The sequence below is a fragment of the Globicephala melas genome, chromosome 19 (genome assembly GCF_963455315.2).
Source record: "Globicephala melas chromosome 19, mGloMel1.2, whole genome shotgun sequence".
NCBI classification, from domain to species: Eukaryota; Metazoa; Chordata; class Mammalia; order Artiodactyla; family Delphinidae; genus Globicephala; species Globicephala melas.
In genome coordinates this window covers 45,766,829-45,783,433 of record NC_083332.1, presented here as the reverse complement: position 1 = coordinate 45,783,433, position 16,605 = coordinate 45,766,829, and the positions used below count along the sequence as shown (strand labels likewise).

Here is a 16,605-nt window from a genome sequence, read left to right as displayed (position 1 = left end):
GACATCAGTGCATCCCACCACTAGGGGCCCTGGACCAAGGGGCTGAGTTCCACAATAGAGGCAGAGAGTAGCTCTCAGCCTTCCTAGAACTCCACGGACCACATCCACGGGGAGTACAGTAACTGCAGCCTCTGGTCCTGGAGGAAACTGCATCACCAGGTTTATCCACCATGTGAGAGACATCCATGCCTTCACATTCTTTTCCCCACCCCCACAAATGAATGACGTCAGGTACCCCTTCCTTGTACATACTTTTGCCCCCATTGTTCTTCAGGACATTGGAGAGGTTGACAGAGGCGGTGCCTAGCAGTTCATTTCTCAAGGTGTGGCAGCTCCAGACCTTCAAATCTAAATGACTCTGGGCCGTGACATTCCTGGAAAACAAATACTTGATTCATCATATCCAAGCAGATCAGTCACTCCTGTAACTTAGAAGAAAACAGAGAAACTACCCTGCTGACATCTTGAAGGTGGGGGGAACCCCAAAGAGGAAGACACTCACATATACCCTTTCCCCCTGAGAGCTGACCCTGTAACCATCTAGCTAACAATGAACACTCTGTGAGCTCAATGATGTAGAAACACCTGAAGAGAAGGTGCCTCAGGTACCAAAGGCGGAAGGCCTAGAGGCTGCTACAGGAAACCTGGATCTCCCACAACCCCTTCCTCTATTCTCCCGGGGGGCCGCATTCGGAGAGAAGGGGTTTTCTCTTACAAAATGATGATCTCGTTCCAGAGAAGCTCGGAGCTCCCAATTCGCTTCCCAGTCTTCTTGGTCTCACTGGGGAGTCCATCCACTGCCACTTCCACAAACGAGTTAATTCGAGGTTGACGACTATGTACCTTGGGCTTTGCTGACACCACTGGACAGGAAAGACAGAAGAAGTCAAGGATGAGTCAGAGGGCTCCCAGCTGCCCCCCTGTGGCAGATGTTCTCCCTCTTTTTTTGTTGTTTCTTTTAAAAAAACAAATTTTGTCTTTTCCTCATTCTAAAAAGACTTCTTTTTTAATGTGAGGATATAAAAAGAGCATAAGAAAAGAAGCATAAGAGAAAAAATCACTCCTAAACGGAAAACACTGGGATAATTATCATTAAGATGTTGGTAAATACAGACTTTCTAGACTTTCATCTTTTATGTCTCCAATTCTTTAAAAAGTCCTCTCCCCCCAAAATCCATTTTAAAAAGCTGCAATATAAGCCCATTACAAGCATACACCATAATTTAGGCAACTATTCTTTCACTGTTGAATAGATTGCTTCCAACTTTTGGCTCGGGGAAAATGACCACAAATGTATATAGTATCTGCATGCATTTCTGAGTATTCTTCCAAAGGATATGAACATTTTTTAAAGTTCTTAAAACTGCTCAGTTCCTTTCTAAACCCATGTAGACACCTATCAGCACTATAGGAATATATCCATTTCACCAAACACTGCATAGCACTGAGTACTATGTTTTTTTCACCCTTTGCAAATCATGTAGGTAAAAAAAAAATAGTATAAAGATAATAGCTAAGAGTTAATGAGCACTTATTACAGATCCTGTGGTATGCACACATTATCTAACCCAATCCTTACAATGAGGCAGGAAATACATCATCATTCCATTTCACCCAGGAGGAAACAAGCTTGGGGAAGCTAGGTCATTGCCCCAGGCTACACATCCAGGGAGCTTCGAACCACAATGTGCACCCGGCAGCCTGACTCCACACCATGCTATATGCCATTTCCAGACTTTGCTTATTTGTTCTAATGCTTTTCTTCAATTACTAGCCAGATTGAATAGTTTTTCCATGTACTTGTTAACCATCTGCATTTCCTCTTCTGTTCATTTCCTTCATGTGGCAGCATTTCTGATGCTTACACGGCACCAGCAAGCGAGGGGCTCAGCACCAACTAAGCAAGCATACGCCCAGGGCTGGGTGCTAGACAAGCTCCTTTTGTAGCACTTATCAGCCATGGTGGAAACTCCAGATCACTAGGACAAAACCCATCTGGATGTTTTCTATCCTATGCCCCAAATCAGAGCATGTAACTGACGTTCCTTACCCATGATGACAAGACTGCCTGAACCTGGGTTCCCATCAAGAGTTAGCAAACCTCTCCCTCCTAGACCCTTCTGAGGGATGACAGTCCTATAAGGGTCCACAACTTGGCAAAGGGCAAAGCCACCTCTGATTGTTTTTTAGCAATACGTGTCTTCTCCAGGACCAAAAGAACACTAGAGAGAAAGTCAAGGAACAACAGCAACAAAAGCTGTCGTGAAGATTAAGAAGCAACAAGAGTTGGTACTAGGAAAAAAGGTCGTAGAGCTGGGAAATGTGGCCCAGAGTGGGAAAATGAAAATACTACACACATAGACCAAGGTTAACTGAGGCCACCTGGTGGTGTGAGCGCAGACCCTTAAATGTAAAAATATAGATAAAAAATAGGGACTAGTTATATAGAGTCCTACCATTTTGAGCTAGACAGTTTCTTTGAAATCAACAAGTTCAAACCCTTTATTTAATAGTTGGGCAAACTAAGATCCAGGGAAGTGAGACATATCCAAAATCACGGAGCTAGTCAAAGGCAGTGCTAAGCCTGGAACCAAGCCTCCCAGCTCCCGGGCTGATTCTTTGAACCCTTCCATCAAATTTCCCTTTTGGTCCTTGTTTTTTTAGTATCTACTTTAAAAAAATTTTTTTTTTGATATAATTTCAGACATTTAGAAAAGCTGCAAGACTAATACAAAGATTTCTTATAAACCCTTCACCGGGGACTTCCCTGGTGGTACAGTGGCAGAGAATCCCCTTTCCAACTCAGGGGACGCGGGTTCAATCCCTGGTCGAGGAAGTAAGATCCCACAAGCTATGGGGCAACTAAGCCCGTGCGCCACAACTACTGAGCCCACGCGTCTCAATTAGAGACAGAAAACCTGCACGACACGACTAGAGAGAAGCCCACGTGCCACAACAAAAGATCTCACATGCCACAAAGAAGACCCAACGCAGCCAAATAAATAAATAAATAAATAAAATAATTTGATTAAAAAAACCCTTCACCCAAAGTCACCAAATATTAACTTTCTACGCTACTTGCTTTATTACTCTCTCTTTTTCTCTCCCTAAATACTTCAGTGTGCCTTTTCTAAGAACTAAGACATTTTCTAACGTTACCATAGTATAAATATCAACACTGGGAAATTCAACATTCTTTAATACTATTATCTAAGGTACAGACCTTATTCAAATTTTGCCAATTACCCTATCAATGTCCATTATAGCAAAAGAGAAAAGATTTTTTTCTAGTCCTGGACTCAATCTAAGATCACATGGTGCAGTTAGTAGTTTTTTGTGAAGTTTCCAATTTACATAAAAATTGAAAGAATAGAATAAATAATTGCACATTATTTACTAACTGCTATCATTTTGCCACATATGCTTTTCTGTCTCTCTCTCAGCGTCTATCATCAATATTACCCAGAGAACTTCCGCAATAATAAAAATGTTCTACACCAGCGCTCTCCAATACATTGCCATGAGATACATGTGGCTATAAAGCACTTGAAATATGGCTAGTGAGACTGAGGACTCGAGCTTTAAATTTTATTTAATTTTAATGTAAATAGTTCTATGTGGCTATACTTGCTACCCTATTGGATAGCACAGGACCCAGATATATATATGACATCTGTATTTAAAAAAAAAGTTAGTTGGAGATATCATGACAGATCGGCCCTGATTACTTTCAGAATGCAATTCCAAACAATAAGGGCATTCTTCCACCTACCACACCACCATTATTATACCTAAAAAAAAAATGTATAGTCACTCCTTCCATCATTTGATACCCATTCCAATTTCAAATTTTCCCAGTTGTTCCCAACTTTTTTTTTTAATATTTATTTATTTGATTGTGCCAGGATTTAGTTGCGGCTCTCCAGCTCTGTAGTTGTGGCACGCGGGCTTCTTAGTTGTGGCATGCCAACTCTTAACTGTGGCATGCATGTGGGATCTAGTTCCCTGACCAGGGATCGAATCCATGCCCTCTGCATTGGGAGCACAGAGTCATAACCACTGCGCCACCAGGGAAGTCCCCCAAACATATTTTTATAGCTGTTTTTCTCCCAACCCAGGATCCAATCAAGATGAACAAACTGTACATGTGGGATCTTCCCGGACCGGGCACGAACCCGCGTCCCCTGCATCGTCAGGCGGACTCTCAACCACTGTGCCACCAGGGAAGCCCCATGACAATGATTTTTAAAGACTTCCTTCCACCAGCTGTCTTATAGAATGCTAAATCCTGCATTTTTCTGATTGTTTCCTCATGGTTAGATCTACAGTGAACATTTTTGTCAAGAATACTAACTACACATGTTAGGTTGTATACTTCTTACTGTACACACCAGGCCATCCTCCTACTGGGGATACTAATTTTGATCCCATGGTTAATGTGGGGTTTGCCAGGTCACTCCACTGTAAAGATACATTTTCCCCGCAGTAATTTATAATTAATACGTGGGGTGATATTTTCAATGTTTCTTGTTCTTAAAAGACAAGCCAGGGCTTCCCTGGTGGCGCAGTGGTTGAGAGTCCGCCTGCTGATGCAGGGGACACGGCTTCGTGCCCCAGTCCGGGAAGATCCCACATGCCGCGGAGCGGCTAGGCCCATGAGCCACGGCCGCTGAGCCTGTGCGTCCGGAGCCTGTGCTCCGCAACGGGAGAGGCCACAACAGTGAGAGGCCCGCGTACCGCAAAAAAAAAAAAAAAGACAAGCCAAAATACAGGTCTCAAGTTTATCTAGAAAGTTTATTTACTATTTGATAAAATATAAATGTCAGTTTCTTATACATGGAGTCACATCTTCACATAGGATTTAGCTTTTAAAGTCAACAAATAAGGCAAAAAATCACATATTTCCAAAATTATACCCCTGAAAAGCTCTTAGGAAGGCAACAGAACAGAGTGTGGCATATTATCCTTCTATAGGTTCCAAACAGCCAGTTTTTTGCTTTGCCGTGCTGTGTTTTCAGTGTTCCTTCAGTTAAATATCAGATAAAATAGTTGGCTTACGTTTGAGGACCTTAGTGTGTTTAAAAAGTGTATTGTAAAACTCTAGGACTGGGGGAGAAGGATAAATTGGGAGATTGGGATTGACATATACACACTATTACTATATATAAAATAGATAACCAGGGCTCCCCTGGTGGCGCAGTGGTTAAGAATCTGCCTGCCAATGCAGGGGACACGGGTTCGAATCCTGGTCCAGGAAGATCCCATATGCCACAGAGCAACTAAGCCCGTGTGCCACAACTACTGAGCCTGCGCTCTAGAGCCAGAGAACCACAAGTACTGAGCCCACGTGCCACAACTACTGAAGCCCTCGTGCCTAGAGCCCATGCTCCGCAACAAGAGAAGCCACTGCAATGAGAAGCCCGTGCACCACAACGAAGAGTAGCCGCCGTTCGCCGCAACTAGAGAAAAGCCCGCGCGCAGCAACAAAGACCCGACGCAGCCAAAAAGATAAATAAATAAAATTAATTAATTTAAAAAATAAATACAATAGATAACTAATAAGGACCTACTGTATATAACACAGGGAACTCTACTCAATATTCCTTAATGACCTATATGGGAAAAGAATCTTAAAAAGAGTGGATATATGCATATGCATAACTGATTCACTTTACCATACACCTGAAACTAACACAACATTGTAAATCAACTATACTCCAATAAAAATTTTTAAAGATAAAAAATAAAAAAATAAATCTCTAGGACTGCACTAGAAGAGGCACAGGGAACTGAGGCAGAGAGGGGACAGCATAGCAACAGCTCCCAAATTACACCAGAGGCTCTATCCACAAAATGCACAGGAGGAAGAACCACCCACACTGTTTAAATGGTTGCTTCTCTCCTCTTTCTCCCCCACCATTTTCCTGGATGGTATTATCAACTCCCTATAGCTTAAGTGCATATATAACGAGGTGCACCTGTATTATCAAGTTAGCTCTCTCCACACTAGTGAGAAAATACACATCAGGGAAAGGCAAGAGAGAAACCTTTAGAAGTCAGAGTGTGTTCCTGAATAACATGGTCCCAAAACAGGGACCTCAGGATATCACCAGTTTCCATGGGCAGGCTTCTGTTCTGACCTAGCCCTGCTAATTATTAGATAGGCAGTAAAGGCTGTAGTCTCGAGTTCAAAACCCTACCAGTTCACTCTATTCCTTCTCCCTTCTCAAAAGGGCTGGAGCAGCCATGAGACACCAAGAAAAGTAATTAAAATATATGAAGACTATAAAAAAAATCAATAACTCAATAAGAAACAGGCAAAAAATAGACACAGGCAACCCACAGAAAAGGAAATACAGATTTACTTAAACATATGATAAGACACTAAACATCACTTATCATTTAATGAGAAGTAAAACTATGCTGAGAGCGCAATTTTTTTTAACCAACCAGACTGGCAAAGATAAAAAAAAAAAATCTGACAACATATCATGTTGGTAAAGGTGTGGGGACTACAGCCGTACCACCCTGAATGCCCCCAAACTCGGAAGCTAAGCAGGGTTGGGCCTGGGTAGTACTTGGATGGGAGACCGCTTGGCAATACCAGGTGCTGTAGGCTTAAAAAAAAAAAAAAGATGATGTGGGGAAAGGAGCACTCATTGATAACAACAGGTTCCCTCCAGGCGAGGGAACTGGGGAGCTGCAGGAATGGAAACAACTGTAAACTATGTGAGTGCATGAAATAAATGAATAACATTTCCATTTTTCAAACAATAATTTAAAAATTTGGACCAAAGATACAATTTTGTCTCCCAATGATCATGCTGAGAGGCCTGAGCCCAGATACTGAATGCCACTCCTCTCTCCCCGAGCATCTTGTGGTCCCGTGACTCCTCCTCCTAAAGCTACTGGAGCAGCACGTTTTCATCCGTGTGATATTTACTGAGGCCTCACTATGTGTCAGGCACTGTTCTAGGCTTTGGGGCATCAACAGTAAGCAAAACAGACAAAAACCCCTGTTCTCGTGGGGCTTACATTCTACAGAAAGAGACAGTGAATAAATGAAATAGATTCCAATAGGTCAAACATTAAATAGTGACAGGGGCTGATAAGAAAAAGATAAGGTGATGAAGGGGAGAGACATGAGGGAATCAGGGTAGGGAGCCTTTAGATGGGGGAATCAGGGAAGGCCTCGTTGAGGAGAGTGACTTTGGGGTAAAAACCTGCAGAAAGTAAGGAAGCAGACCAGGTAGATAACTCAGCCAAAAGAGCATTTCATTCAGTGGGAACAGCAAGTGCAAAGGCCCAGGGGTGGGAGTGTACCTGGTAGAGGCAATGAATAGCACGGGAGGTCCATGTGGACCTGTGCATCTAGCCAAAGAGGAGTAAATGTGGAACAGGAAATGAGAAATGGAAGGGGTCATATCACGTGGGATCTTCAGTTTGTATGCGGAGTGAGATAGACAGTCCTTGATGTGTTTGAGCAGAGAAGTGACAAGAGCTGGCTTACACTGTAACAAGATCACTGGCTGCTGTGCGATAAACAGAATGAAGCGGGGCAAAGGGCAGAAGTAGGAAGCCAGGTTAGGAGGTTACCGCCTTAATCTAGGGCAGAGATGATGCCAGCTGGTGGGTCAGCAGGGGTGGTGAGAAGTGGCTGAACGCTGCCCACATTTTGAATGTAGACAAAACCAGATTTGCTGAATACAGGATATTGAGGAAAAAAAAAAATCAGGTCAGTTCCAGGCATGTCACATTTTAGACGTTTACTAAGCCTTCAAGTGGAGATGCCAAGTGGGCTATTGGATATACAAACCTGGAGTTCAGAGACAAGGCCAGGCTGGAGATACAAATGTGGCAGTGATCCTACTATTTGGTGGCATTTAAAGTGATAAGGTTTGGATGAGCTCACCAAGGGAATGAGCGTAGATAGAAAAGAGCCCTGGAGAAGGAAGGATTCGCCATTTTATATAATTCTTTCCAAAAGTTCTTTTTTTCCCCCTCCTCTTCAAAAACTCCAGCTATAATATGACAACCCTGTAAGAATGAATAGTTATGCTCATAAGCCAAAGTGTGGTATAATTCCACCTCTTTCCCAAAGATGGGGCTGGACCTGAAATGACAAACTTCACACAGTGCCACTCACCTTTCAGAATAAGCTGAGACTTCTCAAAAGGCAGGGCGACCCCTGCCCGGCTGGAGCTGGCAGATGCCATGTCATCACCAGGAAACTGAAAGACAAACAAAGCAGCAGGTTTAGAGGATATCTGATAAGAGACTGAGGAACTGAACCCAATTTTAATATCTAAGTCTAAAGAGAGAGAAGCAAGAAAATATAAACATCCAGGACTTCTCTAGTGGTGCAGTGGTTAGGAATCCACCTGCCAATGCAGGGGACACGGGTTAAAGCCCTGGTCCGGGAAGATCCCACATGCCACGGAGCAACTAATAAGCCCGTGTGCCACAAATACTGAGCCCGTGTGCCACAACTACTGAAGTCCACACGCCTAGAGCCCGTGCTCCTCAATAAGAGGAGCCACCGCGATGAGAAGTACATGCACAGCAACAAAGAGTAGCCCCCTTCACCGCAACTAGAGAAAGCCCACGCGCAGCAACAAAGACCCAACACAGCCAAAAATAAATAAATAAAATTTATTTAAAAAAAAAGAAAATATAAACATCTAAGCAACTGCAGCCACGCTGCTTCAGGCAGAGTGATGTCTGTCTCATAATGACTACTGAATCTGGGTAGGACTTGGATGGGCTAAGAAGGACACAGCACTGCTATATCAACCTCTTAAGGATGGAGAGCCTAAAATAATATCTCCAAAAAGAAAGTCACAGTTCAACAATTTTTTAAAAAGTAGGGACCTTCCCGGCAGTCCAGTGGTTAAGACCCTGAACTTCCACTGGAGGGGGCACGGGTTCAATCCCTGGTCGGGGAACTAAGATCCCAAATGCCTCATGGTGTGGCCAAAAAATAAATAAATAAAATTTTTAAACATTAAAAAAATTCTAAAGTAATATTAAACCAATTTTTTAAATGGACAGAAGATTTTAATAAAAGTTTCTCCAAGAAGATATACCAGTAAATGTGTTTATTGGCCAAGGAAATGACAGACCAGGATTCAATCTACATCTTCTGATTCCAAAGCCCAACATTCATCCAGTCGACTACTCTGCTATCACCTGGATGTGCACATGGGCCTGGCCAACAAAGCACATGAAATAATTTTTGATGGACCTCATTAGCCATAAGGCATCCCTGTCACTCCATCTTGGCTAGAAGCAGAAGTCTATCTTGCATTTTGAGTGGATCTTTTACTCATACATAATTGTGTAACATCGTCATTTGTCATTTGGAAAATATTTGGTTCACTGAGTTCTATAGATATTCCAAATGTTGACCCATTTCATTATACCCTATCCAAAATATCACATTTGTGAATGTCACCACTGATCTCATCAGACAAGTTTTTGAGTATTGGGAAGCTGTCAAGCTCTTTGTGGTAGATGGAAGTCTTCCAAATTTCTAATTTTCACTTAAAAACTCATATTCTGTCATTGGCAACAAGCACTGTCAGTTGTTTTCCTTGAAGTGACAGGCTTACTTCATTCATCTTCAGGAAAATGTCTGCCAAACACCCAAATCTATTAACGCTAGTTTATCTGTTGATTTTTTTTTTAAGTAAAAATGGTATTTCATGAAAAAAGCAACTATGTAATACAGCTTTTAATTCAGTCATACAAGTGCTTTTTCTCAGCACAACAATTATACTTCAGTATGCAGGAGAACCTCAGGTCCTCTTTGCGCATTGACAATACTGAGCTTCTGATACTCGCCCTCAATCCTGTTCCACATCTCAGTTAATGACAACTCCCTCCATCCAGTGGCTCAGGCCAAAATTCTGGGGCTCATTCGTGCTTCCCCTTTCCCTCTCACACCCCCCATTCAACCCATCAATAAATCCTATTGATTCTACCTTTAAAATATTTCCAAGCTCAAACATTTCTCTCCATCTGCACTGTCACTGCCTTGCTCCAAACACCATCATCTCTTAGCTGGGTTATTGTTTTTCCTGCTTCTGCTCTCTGCCCCCTTCAATCCAATTTCTACGTTCAGCAAGAGTCCTGTCTTTTAATATGTAATCAGATCATATCACTGTGCTATTCAAAAGCTGGAAGCTATCCAGGGGCTTCCCATCTACCTCAAAGTCCTTGTAATGACCTTAGAGGGACGGCGTGATACACTACCACACACCTCTCTGACCTGGCCTCCCATTTCTTTCCCCTCTCCCTACCTTCCCCATGGGCCTCCTCGCTGTTGCTTGAACATGCCAGCCACGTTCCCCCATCAGACTTCTACCTCTCTGTCTAGAATTCTCTTTTCCCAACTGTCCACATATACAGCTTATTCCTTCACTGCCTTCAGGCATTAACTCAAATGTTGCTTTCTTAAGGGGCCTTCCCTGGCCACCCTGTCAACCTCACCTCTCCACACACACTGTACCCATCCTTCCCTAGTTTACATTTCTGCCTTAGCATTTATCACTGACACGGTTCATAGTGTATTGATTTCTTGTGTGTACTGTCTCCCTCCTCTAGAAGGTAAGCTCCATGAGGGCTGAGATGTGTGTCCCCCCTTAGCCCTGTAGCCTACTATCTGGAATAGTGCCTGGCTCCTAGTAAGAACTCTATATTTATTGAATGAATGAAGAGGTGCATCAACTTTCTGAAATTCAAAAGGATAATGTTTTGACTCCCTTGAAGTTTTTTTGGTAAAGCAATAAACATATCAACTCTTTTACCCATCAGATTAGCAAGAGATCAGAAGTTTGACAATAGTGTTGCTGAGAAGTCTCACAGGCTTCTGGAAGCAGTGCAAGTTAGACGGTACCTGGCAACATCCGATAGAGTTAAAGATTCATATATTGTAGTTCCCAGGATTCCACTCCTAGGTATTTGCCAATAAAGATGCATATATTGTACTTCCCAGGATTCCACTCCTAGATATTTGCCAGGGGAAAATCTTCCAACAAATGCAGAAGCAACCGTGTTCAAAATGTTCATCATGGCAATGTTTATAACAGCAAAAATTTATAAATAACCTAAATGTCCATCAATGAGGGAATGCATAAATTGTGAAATAGTTATAAAATGGGATGCCATATAGTTCTTGAAATGTATGAATTCAACTGATATGTACAAACCCCAAACTATAATACTAGAACTAAAAAAAAAAAAAAAAAAGCAAGTGATAGCTTAAGTGTAGGGCAGTGCCATTGGTATACACTTGAACTTTCACAAAACAATTGTATCTACTGTTGTGGACACACATAAATGGTATGAAAGTATAGAAGCATGGATGGGAAGGAACCACACCAAGTTCAGGACAGAAGTTACCTCTGGGGTAGCGGAAGAGGGAGCAAGGGAACTGGAGTGAACAGAGAGACCAAGGGAACTTCGACTGTATCTGCAACATTTCATGTTTTAAAGGAAGAAATTCTGAAGCAAATATGGCAAAATGCTACTATTCATTAAATCCAGATGGTGATTTTTATGACTGCTTGTTATCTTATTCTCTGAACCACTTCATATGTTTGATCTTTTTCATAATTTAACAATAGTTTTAAAGGGGATAAAAAGATGATATCTTGAGTAATGAAGGAAAGATTAATGATTGTAAATTAAGCCTCGGGGCTTTTAGTAACAGGTTAAAGCACTAAAAGCTGGAAATCCATTATTTATAGACTTTAAAAAGAAAACAATTTTAAAATGTTTACATCTACTGGGACTCATTCTAAGGGTAGAAGCAACTTGACTAAGGGTAGTTTTTAAACTAGCTTGTTCTCCCTGAGCTTTAACTGTTTTTAGCCTTTGCTATGAACTAGAGAGAATTCTGGAGAATGAAACGCAAAGCCCTCGCATGGCCTGTTACATGGGAGAAAGACCAAACCTTTCGATCTATACTTCGTGGCTCCAAAACAAAACCAATCAGATAAATTCCAGAGGCGGCTCAGAACAAAACCAACAGGGAAAGTAGTAGAAATAGAGTAGATAAGACTACCATGTTTTCTTCCTCCCATGTCTTTCATAATTACAGGCCACTGTTTACTAACAATAGCCCATGTTATTTATGCACGGCTTTGTCTCCAGATCCATTAGCAAGATACCACCCTGACACTACAAGGTAGGTATCTTTTCTTTTCTTTTTTCTAAATAAATTTATTTATTTTATTTATTTATTTTTTTGGCTGTGTTGGGTCTTCCTTGTTGCGCACCAGCTTTCTCTAGTTGCGGCGAGCGGGGGCTACTCTTTCGTTGTGGTGCGCGGGCTTCTCATTGTAGTGTCTTCTCTTGTTGCAGAGCACAGGCTCTAGGCGCATGGGCTTCAGTAGTTGTGGCCTGCGGGCTCAGTAGTTGTGGCGCACGGGCTTAGCTGTTCCACAGCATGTGGAATCTTCCGGGACCAGGGCTCGAACCCGTGTCCCCTGCATTGGCAGGCAGATTCTTAACCACTGCACCACCAGGGAAGTCCGGCAGGCGGATTCTTAACCACTATGCCACCAGGGAAGCCCCAAGGTAGGTGTCTTGAATTGAACCTTTGCAATCCATGTATAAAGACAAATAACCATTACTGTTGAAGGGAAAGTACCCCAAAGTACCTATAATTTCTGTCTCAGGGCCCCATATTGGACAGGATTTCCAATGGGCATGAGGTCCAAACTCCTACTAGTCACTTTAGGAAGCTTATGAAAGCTGAGACCCAGATTTTACTCTACACCTGTCTCAGCAACACAAATAGATGACTCTGTACATGCACTCAAGTAATTTTTTCCCCTGCTAATAGTGATGAGAAGTGTTTGCATTCAAATCACTTCCACAAAAACTGAGTTAGCATAAGCCTGGGGCAGGCAGGGGGAGGAGGGAGAACATGTTTAAAACATCACCAAAGGTTATAGATGCTCAATGAATTTCATTATTCAAGGAAGTCATGGATTTATCAGGAGAAAAAGGGGGAAGCCAGAACTAAGTGTGGTAGATCTACCCAAATTTCTTGAAAAAAAAAACAAAAACATTATCCTCTGAACTTAACCTCTATGTAAATCTCGACAAGCACTTTTTAAAATAAAATATAAAATAACAGAGTAGAAAATATTAAAGTACACCATACATAAAGGAAAGTATTATTTCATAAAAAGTTTGTTCAGATAAATGTACATTTACATCTTCATGTATATTGGGTCATGATATAAAATATGTATATGTCTTACTAAAGATTGTAGTCAAAACCTCTTGAGAACAACTGCTCTACAACAATCCTATCTTACTTAGGGTTTTGGATTAGAGAGACACAAACACTAAGCAAATAGACAAACACTAGATTGGGGACTAACTAGTCACTCAGAGAAATGCCATCGGTTTATTATTATCATTTTAGGTCTGAGAAATTTTCCCACATCTAGGTAAAACAGTATTTATTCAATCATTCAATACATACTGAGCATTTATTCTGTACCTTATACTGTTTTGGGTGCTAATGATACATCAATGAATAAAACATTTAAAAAAAATTCCTACCCTATAAGAGTCTCCTGGTAAAGAGCCAAGAATGCTCCTGGCTCTGGCAGGGGGATGGGAAAAGTAACCATTGTGCTGTATGCCCAGAGTGTTCTCTAACAGCAGCCTTCACTCCAGGAAAAGGACTCTACCAGGACTTATCTCAACTGCGGGGGAGGAAATTTCCCTGAGGCCCCCTCTAGACTTCTTATCGCACTGAGAAAGGAAAACAGTTCATAAACACTTGTAAAGGTCACAGTCCAGGGACAGAGACCCCCTAAAAGACTGAGATTTAATCATAAAATTATAAAATGCTTTCCCTCACCCACACTCTGCCACCATATCGAGGGTCCAATAAAATAACAGTGGATTACATCTGAAAGAGCTAAAAGGTGTATACTCTATTTAAGAAAGAGTTCTTAGGGAAGACCAGAGATTACAGGGGAGACGAAAACAAGGATACTAGCATAATTTGAGGCCTCTGGTACCTACAATTACATCAATCATTAAACACAAGCCAACTCCTAGCCAGATTACACAAAACTCCCAACTAGATAAAGGCCTATTCACCTCAGTTCCTATTACTTAATACATCCTGCCTGGCTTTCAGTTAGAAATTATAAGTTATGCTAAAACGTAAGAAAAAATAGTGTGAAGAGACAAAGCAAGCATCAGAATTAGACTCAGATATGACAGACTTTGGAATTATCAGACAGGGAATTTTAAATAACTATGATTAATATGTTATGTGCTCTAATGGAAAAAGTAGACAACATATAAAAACAGATGGGTAATGTAAGCAGAGACATGGAAACTCTAAGAAAGAATCAAAAGAAAATGCAGAACATGGTAACAAAAATGAAGAACGCCTTGATGGGCCCATGAGTAGACTGGATGTGGCTGAGGAAAGAATCAGTAAGCTTGAAAATATATTAACAGAAACGTCCCAAACTAAAATGCAAAGAGAAAAAAAGAATTAAAAAAAAAAAGAAAATACAGAACTGCCAAGAACTGTGGGACAATTTCAAAAGGTACAAAATACACATGACTGGAATATCAGAAGAGAGAACAGAGCAAAAGAAATATCTGAAGTAATATGGTCAACAATTTCCCAAAATTAACGACATAACACCAAATAATAGATCCAGGAAGCTCACAGAACATCAAGCAGGATGAATACAAAAATCAAAAAATAAACTTAAAAAAGAAGCAAGGACAGAGTGCAGTGAAATATTTAAAGTGTTAAAAGAAAAAACCCGGGACTTCCCTGGTGGTCCAGTGGTAAAGACTCCGCGCTCCCAATGCAGGAGGCCTGGGTTCGATCCCTGGTCAGGAAACTAGATCCCACATGCACACTGCAACTAAAGATCCTACATGCCACAACCAAAGATCCCGCACGCCGCAACGAAGATCCCGAGTGCCACAACTAAGACCTGGTGCAGCCAAATAAATAAATAAATATTTTTAAAAAGAAAAAAGAAAAAACCCACCAACCCAGAATTTTGTATCCAATGAAGTTACCCTTTAAAAGTGAAGGAGAAAAAAAGACTTTCTCAAACAAAAACCTGCCCTGCACGAAATGTTGAAAAGAAGTTCCTCAGAAAGAAGGAAAATGATATAGGTCAGAAACTTCTACCTACACAAAGAAAAGAGCATGGCAGAAGGAATAAATGAAGCTCCAACCACTGGCTTCTTTATACAGTAAAAGACTAATGCTCAGGGGAAGGGCATATGTGGGAAGCGGATGCCAAATAGGGAACAGACAAGAGAACTAGAGAGGTGATGAGAGGTATGGGGAAACACCATGCAGTGAAAGAACACAGGAATTTGGGAGGGGGTTGGAAGTAGAAATGTTGAACATTGTGGACAAGGCAAGTCTCACTGAGAAGGTGACTTCTGAGCAAAGATCTGACGCAGGAGAAGGAGGGAACTGAGGATATCTGTGTTAGAACATTCCAGGCAGATAAAAGGGCAAGAGCTAAAGCTCTTGAGATGGTTGCATGTCTTGAAAGTGTAAGGAACGAAAGGGGGCCAGCGCACGGCTGGAGGGCAGTGAAAGAGGAGGAGGAAGATAGTGATAAGAGATGCACCTGGAGAATTCCCTGGCAGTCCAGAGGTTAGGACCCTGTGCTTTCACTGCAGGGGCCATGGCTTGGATCCCACAAGCCACATGGTGCAGCCAAAAATTTAAAAAATTAAGAAAAAAAAAAGATGCAACTGAACTTATCCTGTTAGGTAAAATCATCCTTAATGAAATATGAAACGCCTTGGAGCAGTGGTCCTCAATTCTTTCTACACATTTGAATACCTGGAGAGCAATAAAAACAAAATGAAACAAAAAAAACCCCACTGACAACCAAACCCTAACCTCAGAGATTCTCATTGGATTGGTCTGGAGTGGGCCGGGGACAGCTGTGTTATTTAAAAGCTACCCAAATGATTCCAAAGTGAAGTTGTGGTGAGAACCACTGGATCAGTGTTACTGAATCAGCTGAGGCTTCAACTAATTTGACTGCACTGAAAGTAGGACTTTACCTCTATCAGAAGGCTCAAGGTTAAACTAAAATTATGTCCCAAAATTGCAAATGAAAAAGTTGGGGGAACTTCCTGGTGGTCCAGTGGTTAAGAATCCGCCTTCCAATGCACTGGATGCGGCTTCAATCCCTGGTCGGGGAACTGAGATCCCACATGCCGCAGGGCAAATGAGCCCACGTGCCACAACTACTGAGTCCTTGCGCCGCAACTACAGAGCCCACATGCTCTGGAGCCCACATGCCACAACTACAGAGCCCGCATGCCACAACTACTGAGCCCACACGCCACAACTAGAGAGCCTGCATGCCACTCTGAGCCCGCACACTCTGGAGCCCGCATACCACAACTAGAGAGAGGCCCGCAAATGAAGAGCTGGCACGCTGCAACAAAAGATTCCACTTGCCACAACTAAGACCCGACGCAGCCAAAAAAAAAGAAAAAGAAAAAGTGGGGTGATATGTAACTCTAGGAACAGAATACAGTGGAGGAGCTGTTCCAGGAGTGGTTCCA

General features: G+C 41.9%; 1 protein-coding gene and 1 pseudogene across 2 annotated transcripts in view; one reads left to right on the top strand and one right to left on the bottom strand.

The window, feature by feature from the left end:
- The window catches only part of WWP2 (WW domain containing E3 ubiquitin protein ligase 2), a 144,225-nt gene that overhangs the window by 114,355 nt on the left and 13,265 nt on the right, over positions 1-16,605 (bottom strand). For both annotated transcript variants that reach the window (XM_030863490.2, XM_060289281.1), the window contains exons 2-4: positions 8,147-8,231; positions 716-863; positions 253-374 (exon numbers count right to left, since the gene is read on the bottom strand). In XM_030863490.2, the coding sequence (XP_030719350.1) occupies positions 253-374; positions 716-863; positions 8,147-8,216 (340 nt within the window). In that variant the 5' untranslated portion in view covers positions 8,217-8,231. The remainder of the gene's footprint in view (positions 1-252; positions 375-715; positions 864-8,146; positions 8,232-16,605) is intronic.
- LOC115857048 (5S ribosomal RNA) lies at positions 6,511-6,619 on the top strand (annotated as a pseudogene).